The sequence below is a fragment of the Theobroma cacao genome, chromosome 10 (assembly GCF_000208745.1).
Source record: "Theobroma cacao cultivar B97-61/B2 chromosome 10, Criollo_cocoa_genome_V2, whole genome shotgun sequence".
Taxonomy (NCBI): domain Eukaryota; kingdom Viridiplantae; phylum Streptophyta; class Magnoliopsida; order Malvales; family Malvaceae; genus Theobroma; species Theobroma cacao.
In genome coordinates this window covers 18,310,135-18,323,868 of record NC_030859.1, presented here as the reverse complement: position 1 = coordinate 18,323,868, position 13,734 = coordinate 18,310,135, and the positions used below count along the sequence as shown (strand labels likewise).

The 13,734-nt window shown below is 30.3% G+C and overlaps 3 protein-coding genes across 3 annotated transcripts; all 3 read left to right on the top strand.

Moving 5' to 3' along the window:
- LOC108663702 (14 kDa proline-rich protein DC2.15-like) lies at positions 5,488-6,084 on the top strand. The gene is made up of 2 exons (XM_018129002.1): positions 5,488-5,628; positions 5,821-6,084. The coding sequence occupies exons 1-2, from the start codon at positions 5,488-5,490 to the stop codon at positions 6,082-6,084; spliced, it is 405 nt and encodes a 134-aa protein (XP_017984491.1).
- On the top strand, positions 8,973-9,569 carry LOC108663703 (14 kDa proline-rich protein DC2.15-like). Its single transcript, XM_018129005.1, has 2 exons — positions 8,973-9,113; positions 9,306-9,569. Exons 1-2 carry the CDS (start codon positions 8,973-8,975, stop codon positions 9,567-9,569), a joined length of 405 nt encoding a protein of 134 aa, XP_017984494.1.
- LOC18587113 (putative lipid-binding protein AIR1B) lies at positions 12,867-13,466 on the top strand. Its single transcript, XM_018129001.1, has 2 exons — positions 12,867-13,007; positions 13,200-13,466. The coding sequence occupies exons 1-2, from the start codon at positions 12,867-12,869 to the stop codon at positions 13,464-13,466; spliced, it is 408 nt and encodes a 135-aa protein (XP_017984490.1).

The following is a 13,734-nucleotide window of genomic DNA, read 5'->3' as shown; positions in this document are numbered from 1 at the left end:
ATCAAATGGAAGTGGAGATAACTCTAATGATAATTCGAAGGATTCTACAACAAATTATGGGAAACCTGTTGTTAACCTTGCAGCAGCAGCCATGATTCTTGGTGCCCTCAGCCAGCAGGGCAAGTCCACTTGTAACCCCCTAAGCCTGGGTGTCTGTGCTAACCTACTGAATGGTTTGGTGAAGGTGGACGTTGGTAACGTACCAACCAAACCAGCTACACCCTCATTAAAGGCTTGGCTGATCTTGACGCTGCTGTTTGTCTTTGCACTGCCATCAAAGCCAATGCCGTAGGCATAAGTAAACTCGATCTTCCAATTTCATTGACCGTCTTACTGAATAACTGTGGAAGAGAGGTCTCTTCTGACTACCAGTGCACCCCGTGATTGTTCTTCAACAAAGTTTGAACATTCTTCTCCTTTCTTTTCTCTTTCTGTTTGCCTTGATACTTGGATTGACTTGTCGAAGCCTTCCCTTTCATAACTTCGATAGATTGTCAGTTTGTCTTTATTCTTTATTATATTTGTAAGCAACAAAATAAGTTATATATTTTCGCAGTCATTGCCTGTAAGAGGTGTTGGTGGACATTTTATTTTAAATGTAGAGAAATTGGTTCTTTGCTAGAACCTATTTTATATATATATATATAGCAAAAAATCATATTTTATTGAGATTGACGAGTTGGCAATGTTCAATGATGAATTGTCATTAGTCTCCTTGATTAATTATTTAACTCATTGTAATAACTTTTTATAAAATGCTAAGGAATGAATGTTTCATCTCAATAAAATCTTTTGTAAATATATATAATTACATATAAAGAGAATTGAAGTGAAACATATTAGAAATTTATAGAGTAAAATACTTTCATTTTTTTTAAGTTTTAATCGAAATTTCAAATAAATTTATTAGTTTTCAAAATAAATACTTTGCTTCAAAAAAAATCTTTGACATATAGGTTCAGTTGTAAATCAACTATCAATATTTTCATTAGTTTGATGATGTGACAATATTGAAAATATAATTTTATTTTTTATTAATTTTAAAAATTACTTTTATTTTTTATTAATTTAAAAAAATAAAAGAGCACCGATTGATGCTCTCAGGAGAGGGGAGCACACCGATTGGTGCTCCTTTTTTTTTAATAAAAAAAAATTATATAAATAATAATTTTTTAAATTAATAAAGAAAAACAATACATTTTAATCTTTTCATATTATCTATTAACGGTATTTATACTTTTGAAACGGAGCGCCTATTTCTAGAATTAATAGATTTATTTGAAATTTTGATTAAAACATAGGAGTTGGGGTATTTTACTCAAATTTTTATGATGATTCATGTGAACAATCTCAAGTAAGGGTGAGTAAAAATCAGTTAAAACCAACTTAACGATAAAAATCGGTTAATTCAGTTAAAAAATCAATTAAGTCAATTAAATTGGATCTGTTCCGTTAAAATTTTTTTAAGTTGATTAATAGAATTAATTGACTATATTTACTACTTTTTGCTGCACGTATTGCATGTATCTCACTCACAAAACTTCTTTATACTCACATATAAATTAAAGGTTCAAATTGCAGCAAACAAATGACAAATAATACATAATTTCATTAGTATTTTCTTTTCTGATAATTCCATAATTTATTTATTTATTTTTATATATAAATATATAATCCAAGTCAATATTCAACTTTCCAATGTAAAAAAAAAATCAATTTATTTTTTTATAACTCTTTATTTAAACATTAATATCATTGATATAATAATACAAAACACCCCCAAAATATTAATCATAATGCAAAACTAATATTCATACAATTATTTACATCACTTTTTTTTTATCAAAATTTATTTATTTGCAAAATATGTGACAAATTTATTTATTCAAAAGTGTGAAAGTTTTTTTTATTAATCAATTTGTTTTATTTGAACAAATTACTTACAAAAATTACAAAGTACTTAATCTAAATGAGTAATTAATTAATTAAGAACTATTTATTCAATTCTTATTGTATCTTGGTCTATTAAACTAAGTTCACTATAGTCTATATTAAGATAATTTTAATCTTATGTTAAGAATTAAGATTTTAAATCAGCACACCAAAAAAGATTTATAAATAGATAGTTTGATAGCTTCTATAATAACCATTTCCTATTTCATGCACTACTTCTTTTTCCTTTTTTTATTTGAGGTAATTATACATTTGTAAAAATCATGCTTCTTGAATTTGATAGTGGAATAAATTCTACTTTATCATGTAAAAAACTTATGTTAATTCATTTTATTTTAATATGGAAATGTTTTGTTTTCCTTTTATTTATCAAAACAAATTTTTAAATTTTTTTCCAAAATAAGCTTATACATATATTAATCATAAAAGAGATAGCGCTAATAATATTTTAATATTAATTATTTTTTTTAGAAGAATTATGATGTAATTCATTGATTCATCAAGACATCATACAAACTAAGCATAACAAGACCTTTTAATAAAACATCTCAGTTTATTTTAAACCCCTCCCTATACTTAACTAAAGGCTTCGTTAAAAACTTCTCATGGAAAAACCTTGCGGGGACAAAACCATGGAATACATTAACCTCCCTACATGTTAATGCTTTCAATTTGAACTCCTGATATCTCTAAGCATAGCATGTTGAATATTGCTAGACGTATCCTCTATTCTTCTCCGCGCCATAGCATCTTCAACCATCTCCTTCACTCTTTTTGCAATCAAGTGAGCTACATTGTTACGCACTCTAGGACAATACTAAACAGATTCACATCCAACCTGGCGCATTAGATCAAAACAATCTCTCACTATATTACCAAACACTCCAGTAACTTTCTTCTCTTTAACTCAGTTAACTACCATTAAGCTGTCCAATTCCAATTCAGATATCGTTAATCCTTCCCTCTTACAACACTGTAGAGACCACACAACAGTTACCAATTCAGCTTCTTCAGCAGAGGCTCTAAAATTCAATTTACTCGCACCAGCAAGAATCAACTGTCCACTCTCGTCTCTGACAGCAAGCTCGCACCCATTTTCTTCTCATCATCAAGCCTAACTAATGCCGCATCCACGTTCATTTTACAGACCCTTGGGAGACTCCATTTTACTGTCCTGGTTTGTTGAATAGACAAGCTTCCACGTGCTTTACTAACATCCTTATATTGCGATATAGTTCTTATGCCAATTTCCAACGCCTGCACCGGCTGCAGCTTTTGATTTTTAAAAACCGTCGAGTTTTGAGCCTTCCAGACAGCCCGTAAGACCCCCATTATTTCTTCAAGTTGCTCTTTCTCCATTATGTCAAATAAATATTGTAGCCAATCTATCACTGTTCTGAAATTTTCTTCTAGATGTCGGAATCCCCATTTAGATATCATCCATACTGCCCTAGCCAATGGGCAACAACACAAACAATGGTATTCAGTTCCAGCTCATTTTCCCAATTAGGACAGTTTCCTTCAACATTTACTTTGCTTTGAATTAGTGCTTTCCGTGTAGGAAGAATACCATTAATGGTTTTCCACAGGAACAGAATGATTTTCCTAGGAATGTTTAATTGCCATATCTTTTTCCAAAGTCCCAATCGATTACCATTTAAACAGCCCACTACATTATTCAAGCTAGCAGCTTGGATTAGTCTGCAACCCGATTGCACCTTATACCTCTCATGGGTGTTGAAGAACCAAACTTGCCTATCTTTAGGCCTTTTAAAGCTCAATGGCATTGACAAATGAGACCCCGTTCATATGGAAGGAATATGTTATTTATTTTTTCCACATTCCATGTCATTATTCTTTCAATTATCAGCTATGAAACCCACAACTCCTATTCTACTGTACATTTAAAACTCATAATCGGTTTAGGCAAATCATATGACAGCCAATTATCTCGATTTACACTAATTTCTCTACCATTTCCTGCGCTCCTAATTAGACCGTTTTTTAACTACATCATGACTCTCTCTAAGGCTTCTCCACATGTAGCTAGGATTAGATCAAATTGAAGTATTCATAAAATTGATTCTTGGGAAATATCTTGCTTTAAAAACTTTAAAAGCAAGAGTTGGTCTCTTCCATTTGTAGCCACCAGCCCTGTTTAGCAAGCATTGCCAAATTGAAGCTCTTGATGTCTCTAAAACCCATACCTCCAATGAATTTTGAAGAGCACAATGACTTCCGATTCTTTTGGTTAATTTTTTTTATCTTTATTAACGCCACCCCACCAAAATTGAGCTATCATTGAATCAATTTCTTAGCAAGTTGAGTCAAGGAGCTTAAAACAACTCATTACATATGTTGGGATTGCTTGTGCCACTACTTTAATGAGAATCTCTCTCCCAGCCACAAAAATGGCCTTCAAAGCAGAAGCCTCTTGTCTATGAGCCCTGCCGAATGTCATACTATTGTCTGTAAAAAACAGATGAGTAATATTCGAACCTTCTCGACACAAATTTATGCCCCGAAATACTTTTAGAGAGGTTAGCTATATCAAGTAAGCCAGATAAAGCTTTGGAAACAAATTTTAAAAGGCAAAAAAAATTCAATTAAGCCAGTTAAATACAAATTAACCAACTAAAATAAGCCAGTCAATAGAATATTTTTACCAATTTAATCGATTGCTCGCCACTAATCTGAAGTACAAAATTATATTGCTGAAATTGAGCATAGAAATATGTTTTCAAGGGGATGCTACCATATATGAATATGACCGTATGCAAGTGGTAAAGTAAATTACACCATTACTTTGTGACCAGGGAGAAGTCCATTAGATTTCAACTTTGAAGGGTTGAGATTACAATAATATATATTTAATATAATTAAAAGATGAGTAAAAAAATAGTAAATAATACCTTTTGATAAAATTATATTATGCCAAATTCAAATAAAAAAAAGTAAGATGATTGCATAAAAAGTTTAATGTTTTTAATAAGTAAAAAGTATATTAGCTCATATTTTATATAAAGAATTGAATAAAAATTAAAGCCTAACTAATAATTTTGGTTAAACATATACATTAAGTTGCATAATTGATTTTTATGGGAAATATGAGTAGAAGAAAACTTTGGCGTGGTCGCACATCAGCATTATGTAGATATGTGTATATAAATATATATCAAATAAAAATTGAAGCGAAGCATATTAGAAATTTTTGGCTTGGTCACATATCTGCAATGTAGATATCCTTATAACAACGTCGTGCTCATGTTATTAATTAAATCCAATATATTGGCCTTTGGATTTGATTCTCATAGTCATAGACGTGGGAGATTTTTGGTTTGTCTGAAGGAGAATTGCCAACCAAAAATATTATAGGGAATTCTCCGATGTGACTACATGGGTCTCATTTTCAAGTTTTAATTATTCTTAAAGTTAGTATCTCTCTTGTATATATAACCCTTTGCTCACTTCACCACCTTCATCATCATAAACCAATATTTCAAGAACCACTCAATCACTCTTTTCGTTTGAGATATGGCTTCTAAGGTCTCAGCATCAACCGCTCTATTTCTCTCCTTCAACCTTCTCTTCTTGGCTTTTTCCGTCAGCTCTCACAGTGTTGATTACCCATCCGATAATGATGGTAAAATCAACCCCCATGATTCATCAAATGGAGTAGGAAAAGTTTTGCATGATTTATTAAACGGGGATTCATCAAACGGGAAAGGATTGGTAAACTCCGATGAGCTATCAAATGGAAGTGGACATAATTCCAATGATAATTCAAAGGATTCGACAACAAATTCCGAAAATCCTGTTGTTAACCTTGCAGCAGCAGCCATGGTTCTTGGTGCCCTCAACCAGCAGGGCAAGTCCTCTTGTAAGCCCCTGAACCTGGGTGTCTGTGCTAATCTATTGAATGGTTTGGTGAAGGTTGACCTTGGTGACGTACCAACCAAGCCCTGCTGCTCCCTCATTCAAGGCTTGGCTGATCTTGAAGCTGCTGTTTGCCTTTGCACTGCCATCAAAGCCAATGTCCTAGGCATTAAACTCGATCTTCCAATTTCATTGAGCGTCTTACTCAATAACTGTGGAAGGGAGGTCTCTTCTGACTACCAGTGCACCCCATGATTGTTTTTCAACAAAGTTTGAACATTCTTTTCCTTTCTTTTCTCTTTCAGTTTGCCTTGATATTCGAATTGATTGTTTATTGGGGGTTCTCCACTACATTTCATAAGAAGTCTTTGTATCACTGCTTACTTGGTGAACCTCCTGTTTCAGCACTTATATTCTTTCTTCTTGTCGTTGCTATGTATCAAGATTATATTTTTATGTTATAAAATAATATATATTTTCGCAGTCATTGCTTGCGAGAGGATTTGGTGGACACTTTATAAATAGAGAAATTGGTTCTTTGCTAGAATCTATTTTATATATTTAGTAAAAAATCATATTTTCTTGAGACTGATGAGTTGGCGATGTTCAATGATGAATTGTCATTAGTCTCCTTGATTAATTGTTTAACACATTGTAATAAGTTTCTATGAAATGTCATGAAATGAATGTTTAGTCTGAATGAAAATCTTTTGTAAAGGAATTCAGATATATAAAAAGAGAATTGAAGTTGAACATAATAGAAATTTTTATGATGGTTCATTTGAACAATCTCAAGTATAGGTGAGGAAAAGTCAATTAAAATTGATTTAACTGACAAAAGTTGGTTAATTCAATTACGGAAGTTGGTTAAATCAATTAAGTTGGATCGATTTGGTAAAAAAAAAAATTAAGTCCGTTAATCGAATTAATCGATTTTATATTTATTATTTTTTGAAGCAAGTCTTGCATGTATCTCACTCACACAACTTCTCCATATTCATATATAATTTAAGGATTCAGATTGCATCAAACAAATGACAAATAACAGGTAATTTCTTTGGTCTTTTCTTTTCAGGTAAAATATCAAGACCTTCTTAAGTTTTAATCATAATACCATACTTATTCATTAGTTTTCAAAATAAATAGTTCGTCTCAGAAGAATATTTTTATAAATATTTCATGCCTATTCATTAGTTTTCAAAATAGATAGTCCATCTTAGAAGAATATTTTCAAATGTAACAAAAATAATTTATATTTTTATAAATCTTTATTTAAACGTTAATATCATTGATATAATTATATAAAACACCTATAAAAAATTGAAAATAATCAAAACTAATATTCATAAAATTATTTACATTGCTTTTTATGAAAAAATTTTATTTATTTACAAAATATGTGACAAACATCTCACTTATTTATTCAAAAATGTGAAAGATTTTTTCATTAATTAATTTATTTTATATGACTAAATCACTTACAAAAATTACATACGTAATTATGTAAAATCTAAATGAGTAATCAATTAATTAAGATCTATTTATTCGATTCCTATTGTGTCTTAGTCTATCAAATTAAGTTCACTACAATCTATATTAACATAATTTTAATATTATATTAAGAATTAAGATTTTAAACTAGCACACCATATGAGATTTATAATTAGATAGTTTACTAACTTTTATAATAATCTGTTTTAAAATAAATGCTATGTCATTTATTACTTTTTTTTCCTATTTTATTTGAGGTAAATACAAAAGCCATAGATGTTGTCATTTTAATCTTATAGACATATGTACAAATCATTTTGATTGAATTTGGTAGTGGAATAAATTATATTTTATTACATAAAAAACTTATGTCACTAATTCATTTTATTTTAATATGCAAATGCTTTGTATTCCTTTTATTTTAATATCAAGACAAATTTTTAAAATTTTTCCCAAAATTAGCTTATATTAGAAAAGGATATAATACCAATAATATTTCAAAATTAATTATTAAGTAAATTGAAAAGTTAAAATTTTTTAAAAAGTAAGGAAAATTCAATTAAATCAGTTAAAATCAAATTAATCGATTACAATTGGTTAATTAGTTAAGTTAGTTAAGAGCCAAAGTCAATTGGTTCAATTAGATCTTCGAAGATAATTGATTAAGTCCATTAATGAAATCTTCTGATCGATTTGACCGATTGCTTACCCCTAATCTCTAGCACAAAATTATATTACTGAAATCGAGCATAGAAATATATTTTCAAGGGGAAGCTCTCATATATAAGTAGTAGCATTTTTTATTTTTGAAAAGCGAAGCTTGATATATCATTAAAAAGGGGAGGATAATGCTATCCCAAGTCATAAGTCCAAAGCTAGACAAATGACTTGCACCAGCAAAATCATTCCAAGGAAAACAACAGACACTAACAGGATTCAATAGCCTCACATAGCCAATACAAAGGCCATCCATACCCAGTCACAGAGGTGCATATGCAAGTGGTAAAGGAAATTACACCATTACTTCGTGACCAGGGAGAAGTCAATTAGATTTCAATTATGAAGGGTTGAGATAAAAATAATATATATAATATTATTAAAAGATTAGTAAAAAAATAGTAGATAGAACCTTTTGAGAAAACTATATTGTGCCGAATTCATATAAAAAAAAAAGAAAGGTAATTGCGAAAAAAGTGCAATATTTTTAATAAGTTATATGTATATTAGCTCATATCTCCTATAAAGAATTAAATAAAAATTAAAGTCCAACTAATAATTTTACTTAAACATATAATTGATTTTGTATGCAAAATATATGTACAGAATTGAAACCTTTGGCTTGGTCACACATCTGCATTATGTAGATACTCATGGCAACGTTGTGCTCATGTTATTAATTAAATCCAATATATTTGCCTTTGGTTTCGATTCTCATAGACGTGGGAGATCTTTGGTTTGTCTCTAAGGAGAACTGCCAACCAAAGACAGCATAGGGAATTCTCCAATGTGACTGCGTGGGTCTCATTTTCAAGTTTTAATTATTCTTAAAGTTAGTATCTCTCTTGTATATATAACCCTTTGCTTACTTCGCCAGCTTCATCATCATTAACCAATATTTCAAGAACCACTCAATCACTCTATTCGTTTGAGATATGGCTTCTAAGGTCTCAGCATCAACCGTTCTATTTCTCTCCTTCAACCTTCTCTTCTTGGCTTTTTGCGTCAGCTCTCACAATGTTGATTACCCATCCGATAATGATGGTAAAATCAACCCCCATGATTCATCAAATGGAGTCGGAAAAGTTTTGCATGATTTATTAAACGGGGATTCATCAAACGGGAAAGGATTGGTAAACTTCGATGAGCTATCAAATGGAAGTGGAGATAATTCCAATGATAATTCAAAGAATTCTGCAACAAATTCCGAAAATCCTGTTGTTAACCTTGCAGCAGCAGCCATGGTTCTTGGTGCCCTCAACCAGCAGGGCAAGTCCACTTGTAAGCCCCTGAACCTGGGTGTCTGTGCTAATTTGCTGAATGGTTTGGTGAAGGTTGAGCTTGGTGATGTACCAACCAAGCCATGCTGCTCCCTCATTCAAGGCTTGGCTGATATTGAAGCTGCTGTTTGCCTTTGCACTGCCATCAAAGCCAATGTCCTAGGCATTAAACTCGATCTTCCAATTTCATTGAGCGTCTTACTGAATAACTGTGGAAGAGAGGTCTCTTCTGACTACCAGTGCACCCCGTGATTGTTCTTCAACAAAGTTTGAACATTCTTTTCCTTTCTTTTCTCTTTCAATTTGCCTTGATATTCGAATTGATTGGTTATTGGGGGTTCTCCAGTTCATTTCATAGGAAGGCTTTGTATCACTGCTGACTTGGTGAAGCCTTCTCTTTCAGCACTTCTATTCGTTCTTCTTCTCTTTCGGCAGTCATTGCTTGCAAGAGAATTTGGTGGACACTTTATAAATAGAGAAATTGGTTCTTTGCAAATTTCCCTTTCGGCAATCATATTTTCTTGAGACTGATGATCAGTTGGTAATGTTCAATGATGAATTGTTTGACACATTGCAATGACTTTCTATGAAATGTAAAGAAATGATTGTTTAATCTGAATGAAAATCTTTTGTAAGGGAATTCATATATATAAAAAGAGAATTGAAGTGAAACATATTAGAAATTTTTATGATGGTTCATTTGAACAATCTCAAGCACAAAATTATATCGCTGAAATGGAGCATAGAAATATATTTTCAAGGGGATACCACCATATATGAATATAAGTATATGAATGTAGTAAAGTAAATTACACCATTACTTGGTGAGCAAGGGAGAAGTCAAGATTGCGCTTTGAAGGTTGGAAATAATAAATAATATATATTTAATATAATTAAAAGATAAGTAAAAATTAGTAAATAGAATCTTTAATTTTGATAAAAAATATACTATGCCAAATTCAAATAAGAAAGTAAGGTAATTGCATAAAAAGTGTAATGGTTTTTATAAGTAAAAAGTATATTAGCTCATATCTAATATAAAGAAGGCATAATGTTTTAAAAAACTTTTGAACTATTTAAGAAAGTTCATATGTTTAATCAAACAATTTTACTTTTATATTAAACTAAATGGACCCTTCTAATTAAAAATTGGTTAATTGTCATTAATCAAAGTGTCTCTTATTATTTTATACTTATATGACATTGACATGACACTAATGTGCCACTAACGTAAAAAATAAAAATATCACGTGATTATATTATCGTACTATGTCAATATGCTATACCATCATCCACTATGACAACGTCACATAATAAAACAATGGCAATTGATTGACATTGTGATTAACAATAATTAATAAAACGTTAATTAGTCAAAAAAACTTACTTGATCTAAAGTAAAAGTATAATAATGGTTAATGAATGTCACTTGGTAAAAATATTATGACTTATTTAAATTTTTTAATATATTTTAAGTTTTTTTAAAGTATTTTACCTATAAAGAATTGAATAAAAATTAAAGTCTAGATAAAAGGAGAAGATTAGAAAAGGACACTTGCATCCATAATTGATTTTGTATGCAAAATATATCAATTAATATATTTTCTTGGAAATAACTAGTTTCAATAATTTATTTGATAAGTTGAGAAGGTAAATGCATAACTTAAGGTGTTAAAAATCAAGTTTAAATAATGCTTATAAAAAAAGAAAGTAAAAAGAAATTTGCTTGATAAATTTTGGAAAATATTTTGAAAGAACATGTTATTATATTTGGCGAAATATTTTAAAAGAATATGTTATGGGAACCTATTGACTAAATGCATGATCAGTTATTCTTCTGAGATAATTCTTTTCATTTACTTTTGCTGCACCAAAAATTTTGATGAGGTGAAATGAAAGGAATTAATTATCTTTTAGAAGATTCAAAAGTCCTATGCTTCTTCAAACAAATTTCACTTTATTTTCATCTCATCACAACTGCAAATGTATCTTATTATTTAACACAAGTGAATGTGAAAGATTTTTTTGCTGATCAATTTGTTTTATTTGAACACCTTATACTTTTCAAAAAAAGTATACTTCATTTGAACATATCATTTACAAAAATTACAAAATATGTAATTACGTAAAATTTAAATGAGTAATTATTTAATTAAAAACTATTTATCCAATTCTTATTGTCTCACTGTTTATTAAACTAAGTTCACTACAATCTTCATTAAGATAATTTTAATCTTATGTTAAAAATTAAGATTTTAAATCAATACACCAAATAAGATTTATAATTAGATAATTTAATAACTTCTATAATAATCTCTTTTAAAAAAAATCCTATTTCATTTACTACTTCTTTTTCTTTTTTTATTTGAAGTAGATACAAAATCGATAGCCATTGTCATTTTAAGCTTAGAGATATATTTGAAAATCATGTTGATTGAATTTGGCAGTGGCATAAATTCTATTTTATTCTGTAAAAAACTTATGTCACTGATTCATTTTATTTTAATGTGGAAATGCTTTGTATTCCTTTTATTTTAATATCAACACAAATTTTTCAAAATTTTCCCAAAAAAAGCTTTTATTAACCATAAAAAATATAATAGAAATAATATTCCAAAATTATTTATTAAGTAAATTGAAAACTTAAAAAAAATTTAAAAGGTAATGAAAATTCGATTAAGTCAGTTAAAACTAAATTAACCGATTAAAATCTGTTAATTAGTTAAGTCAATTAAGAGTCGAAGTCAATTGGTTCGATTAGATCCCTTAAGAAAATTGATTAATTCCATTAATAGAATTCGTGATCGGTTTAACCGGTAGCTTACCTCTAATCTCAAGCACAAAATTATATTGCAGAAATCGAGCATAGGAATATGTTTTCAAGGAAATGCTACCAAATATGAATATTAGCATATGCAAGCTGTAAAGAAAATTACACCATTATTTCGTGACCAAGGAACATGTCAGGGTTTCAACTTTGAAGGATCGAGATAGAAATAATATATATTTAATATAATTAAAAGATGAGTAAAAAATAGTAAATAGAACCTTTTGATAAAATTATATTATGCCAAATTCAAATAAAAAAAATGAGGTAATTGCATAAAAAGTGTAACGGTTTTTTATAAGTAAAAAATATATTAGCTCATATCTCACATAAAGAATTGAATAAACATTTAACTCTAACTAATAATTGATTTTGTATGGAAAACACATGTATAGAAGAAATTTTTGGCTTGATCTCACATCTGCATTATTTAGATACTTATAACACGTTGTGCTCATGTTATTAATGAAATCCAGTATATTGGCCTTTGTATCTGATTCTCAGAGACGTGTGAGATTTTTGGTTTGCCACCAAACATTTCATGGAAAAATTCTCCAATTAATGTGACTGCGTGGGTCTCATTTTCTAGTTTTGAAGTCAGCATCTCTCTTCTTTAAAACCCTTTGCTCACTTGACCACCTTCATCATCATTAACCAAATTTTCTCTCTAAACAAGCAATCCTTCTTTCAAGAACCACTCAATCTCTCTTTTCGTTTGAGATATGGCTTCAAAGGTCACAGCATCAACCGCTCTATTTCTCTCCTTCAACCTTCTCTTCTTGGCTTTTTCCGTCAGCTCTCACAATGTTGATGACCCATCGAATAACGATGCTACAATCAACCCTCATGATTCATCAAGTGGAGTCGGAGAAATTTTAGACGGTTTATTAAATGGGGATTCATCAAATGGAAAGGGATTGATAAACTTCGATGATTTATCAAATGGACGTGGAGATAATTCCAATAATAATTCAAAGGATTCCGCAACAAATTCCGAAAATCCTGTTGTTAACCTTGCAGCAGCAGCCATGGTTCTTGGTGCCCTCAACCAGCAGGGCAAGTCCACTTGTAAGCCCCTGAACCTGGGTGTCTGTGCTAATTTGCTGAATGGTTTGGTGAAGGTAGAGCTTGGTGATGTGCCAACCAAGCCATGCTGCTCCCTCATTCAAGGCTTGGCTGATCTTGAAGCTGCTGTTTGCCTTTGTACTGCCATCAAAGCCAATGTCCTAGGCATAATTAAACTCGATCTTCCGATTTCGTTGAGCGTCTTACTCAATAACTGTGGAAGAGAGGTCGCTTCTGACTACCAGTGCACCCCATGATTGTTCTTTAGCAAAGTTTGCACATTCCTTTCCTTTCTTTTCTCTTTCAGTTTGTCTTGGTATTTGGATTGATTGTTTATTGGGGTTCCCTATTGATTTCGTTTGAAGTCTTTGTATCCCTGCTGACTCATTGAAGCCTTCCCTTTCATCACTTCTTTTCTTTATTCTTGAGTTGTTTTGTATCAAGATTATATTTCTATGTAATAAAAAAAACTATATATATATATATATATATACATATATATATATATATATATATATATATATA

Coding starts and splice junctions, on each gene's coding strand:
- LOC108663702 (XM_018129002.1), top strand. CDS start 5,488: ATGGCTTCTAAGGTCTCAGCATCAACCGCTCTATTTCTCTCCTTCAAC. Junction 5,629..5,820: donor CCCATGATTCATCAAATGGA/GTAGGAAAAGTT, acceptor CTCAACCAGCAG/GGCAAGTCCTCTTGTAAGCC.
- LOC108663703 (XM_018129005.1), top strand. CDS start 8,973: ATGGCTTCTAAGGTCTCAGCATCAACCGTTCTATTTCTCTCCTTCAAC. Junction 9,114..9,305: donor CCCATGATTCATCAAATGGA/GTCGGAAAAGTT, acceptor CTCAACCAGCAG/GGCAAGTCCACTTGTAAGCC.
- LOC18587113 (XM_018129001.1), top strand. CDS start 12,867: ATGGCTTCAAAGGTCACAGCATCAACCGCTCTATTTCTCTCCTTCAAC. Junction 13,008..13,199: donor CTCATGATTCATCAAGTGGA/GTCGGAGAAATT, acceptor CTCAACCAGCAG/GGCAAGTCCACTTGTAAGCC.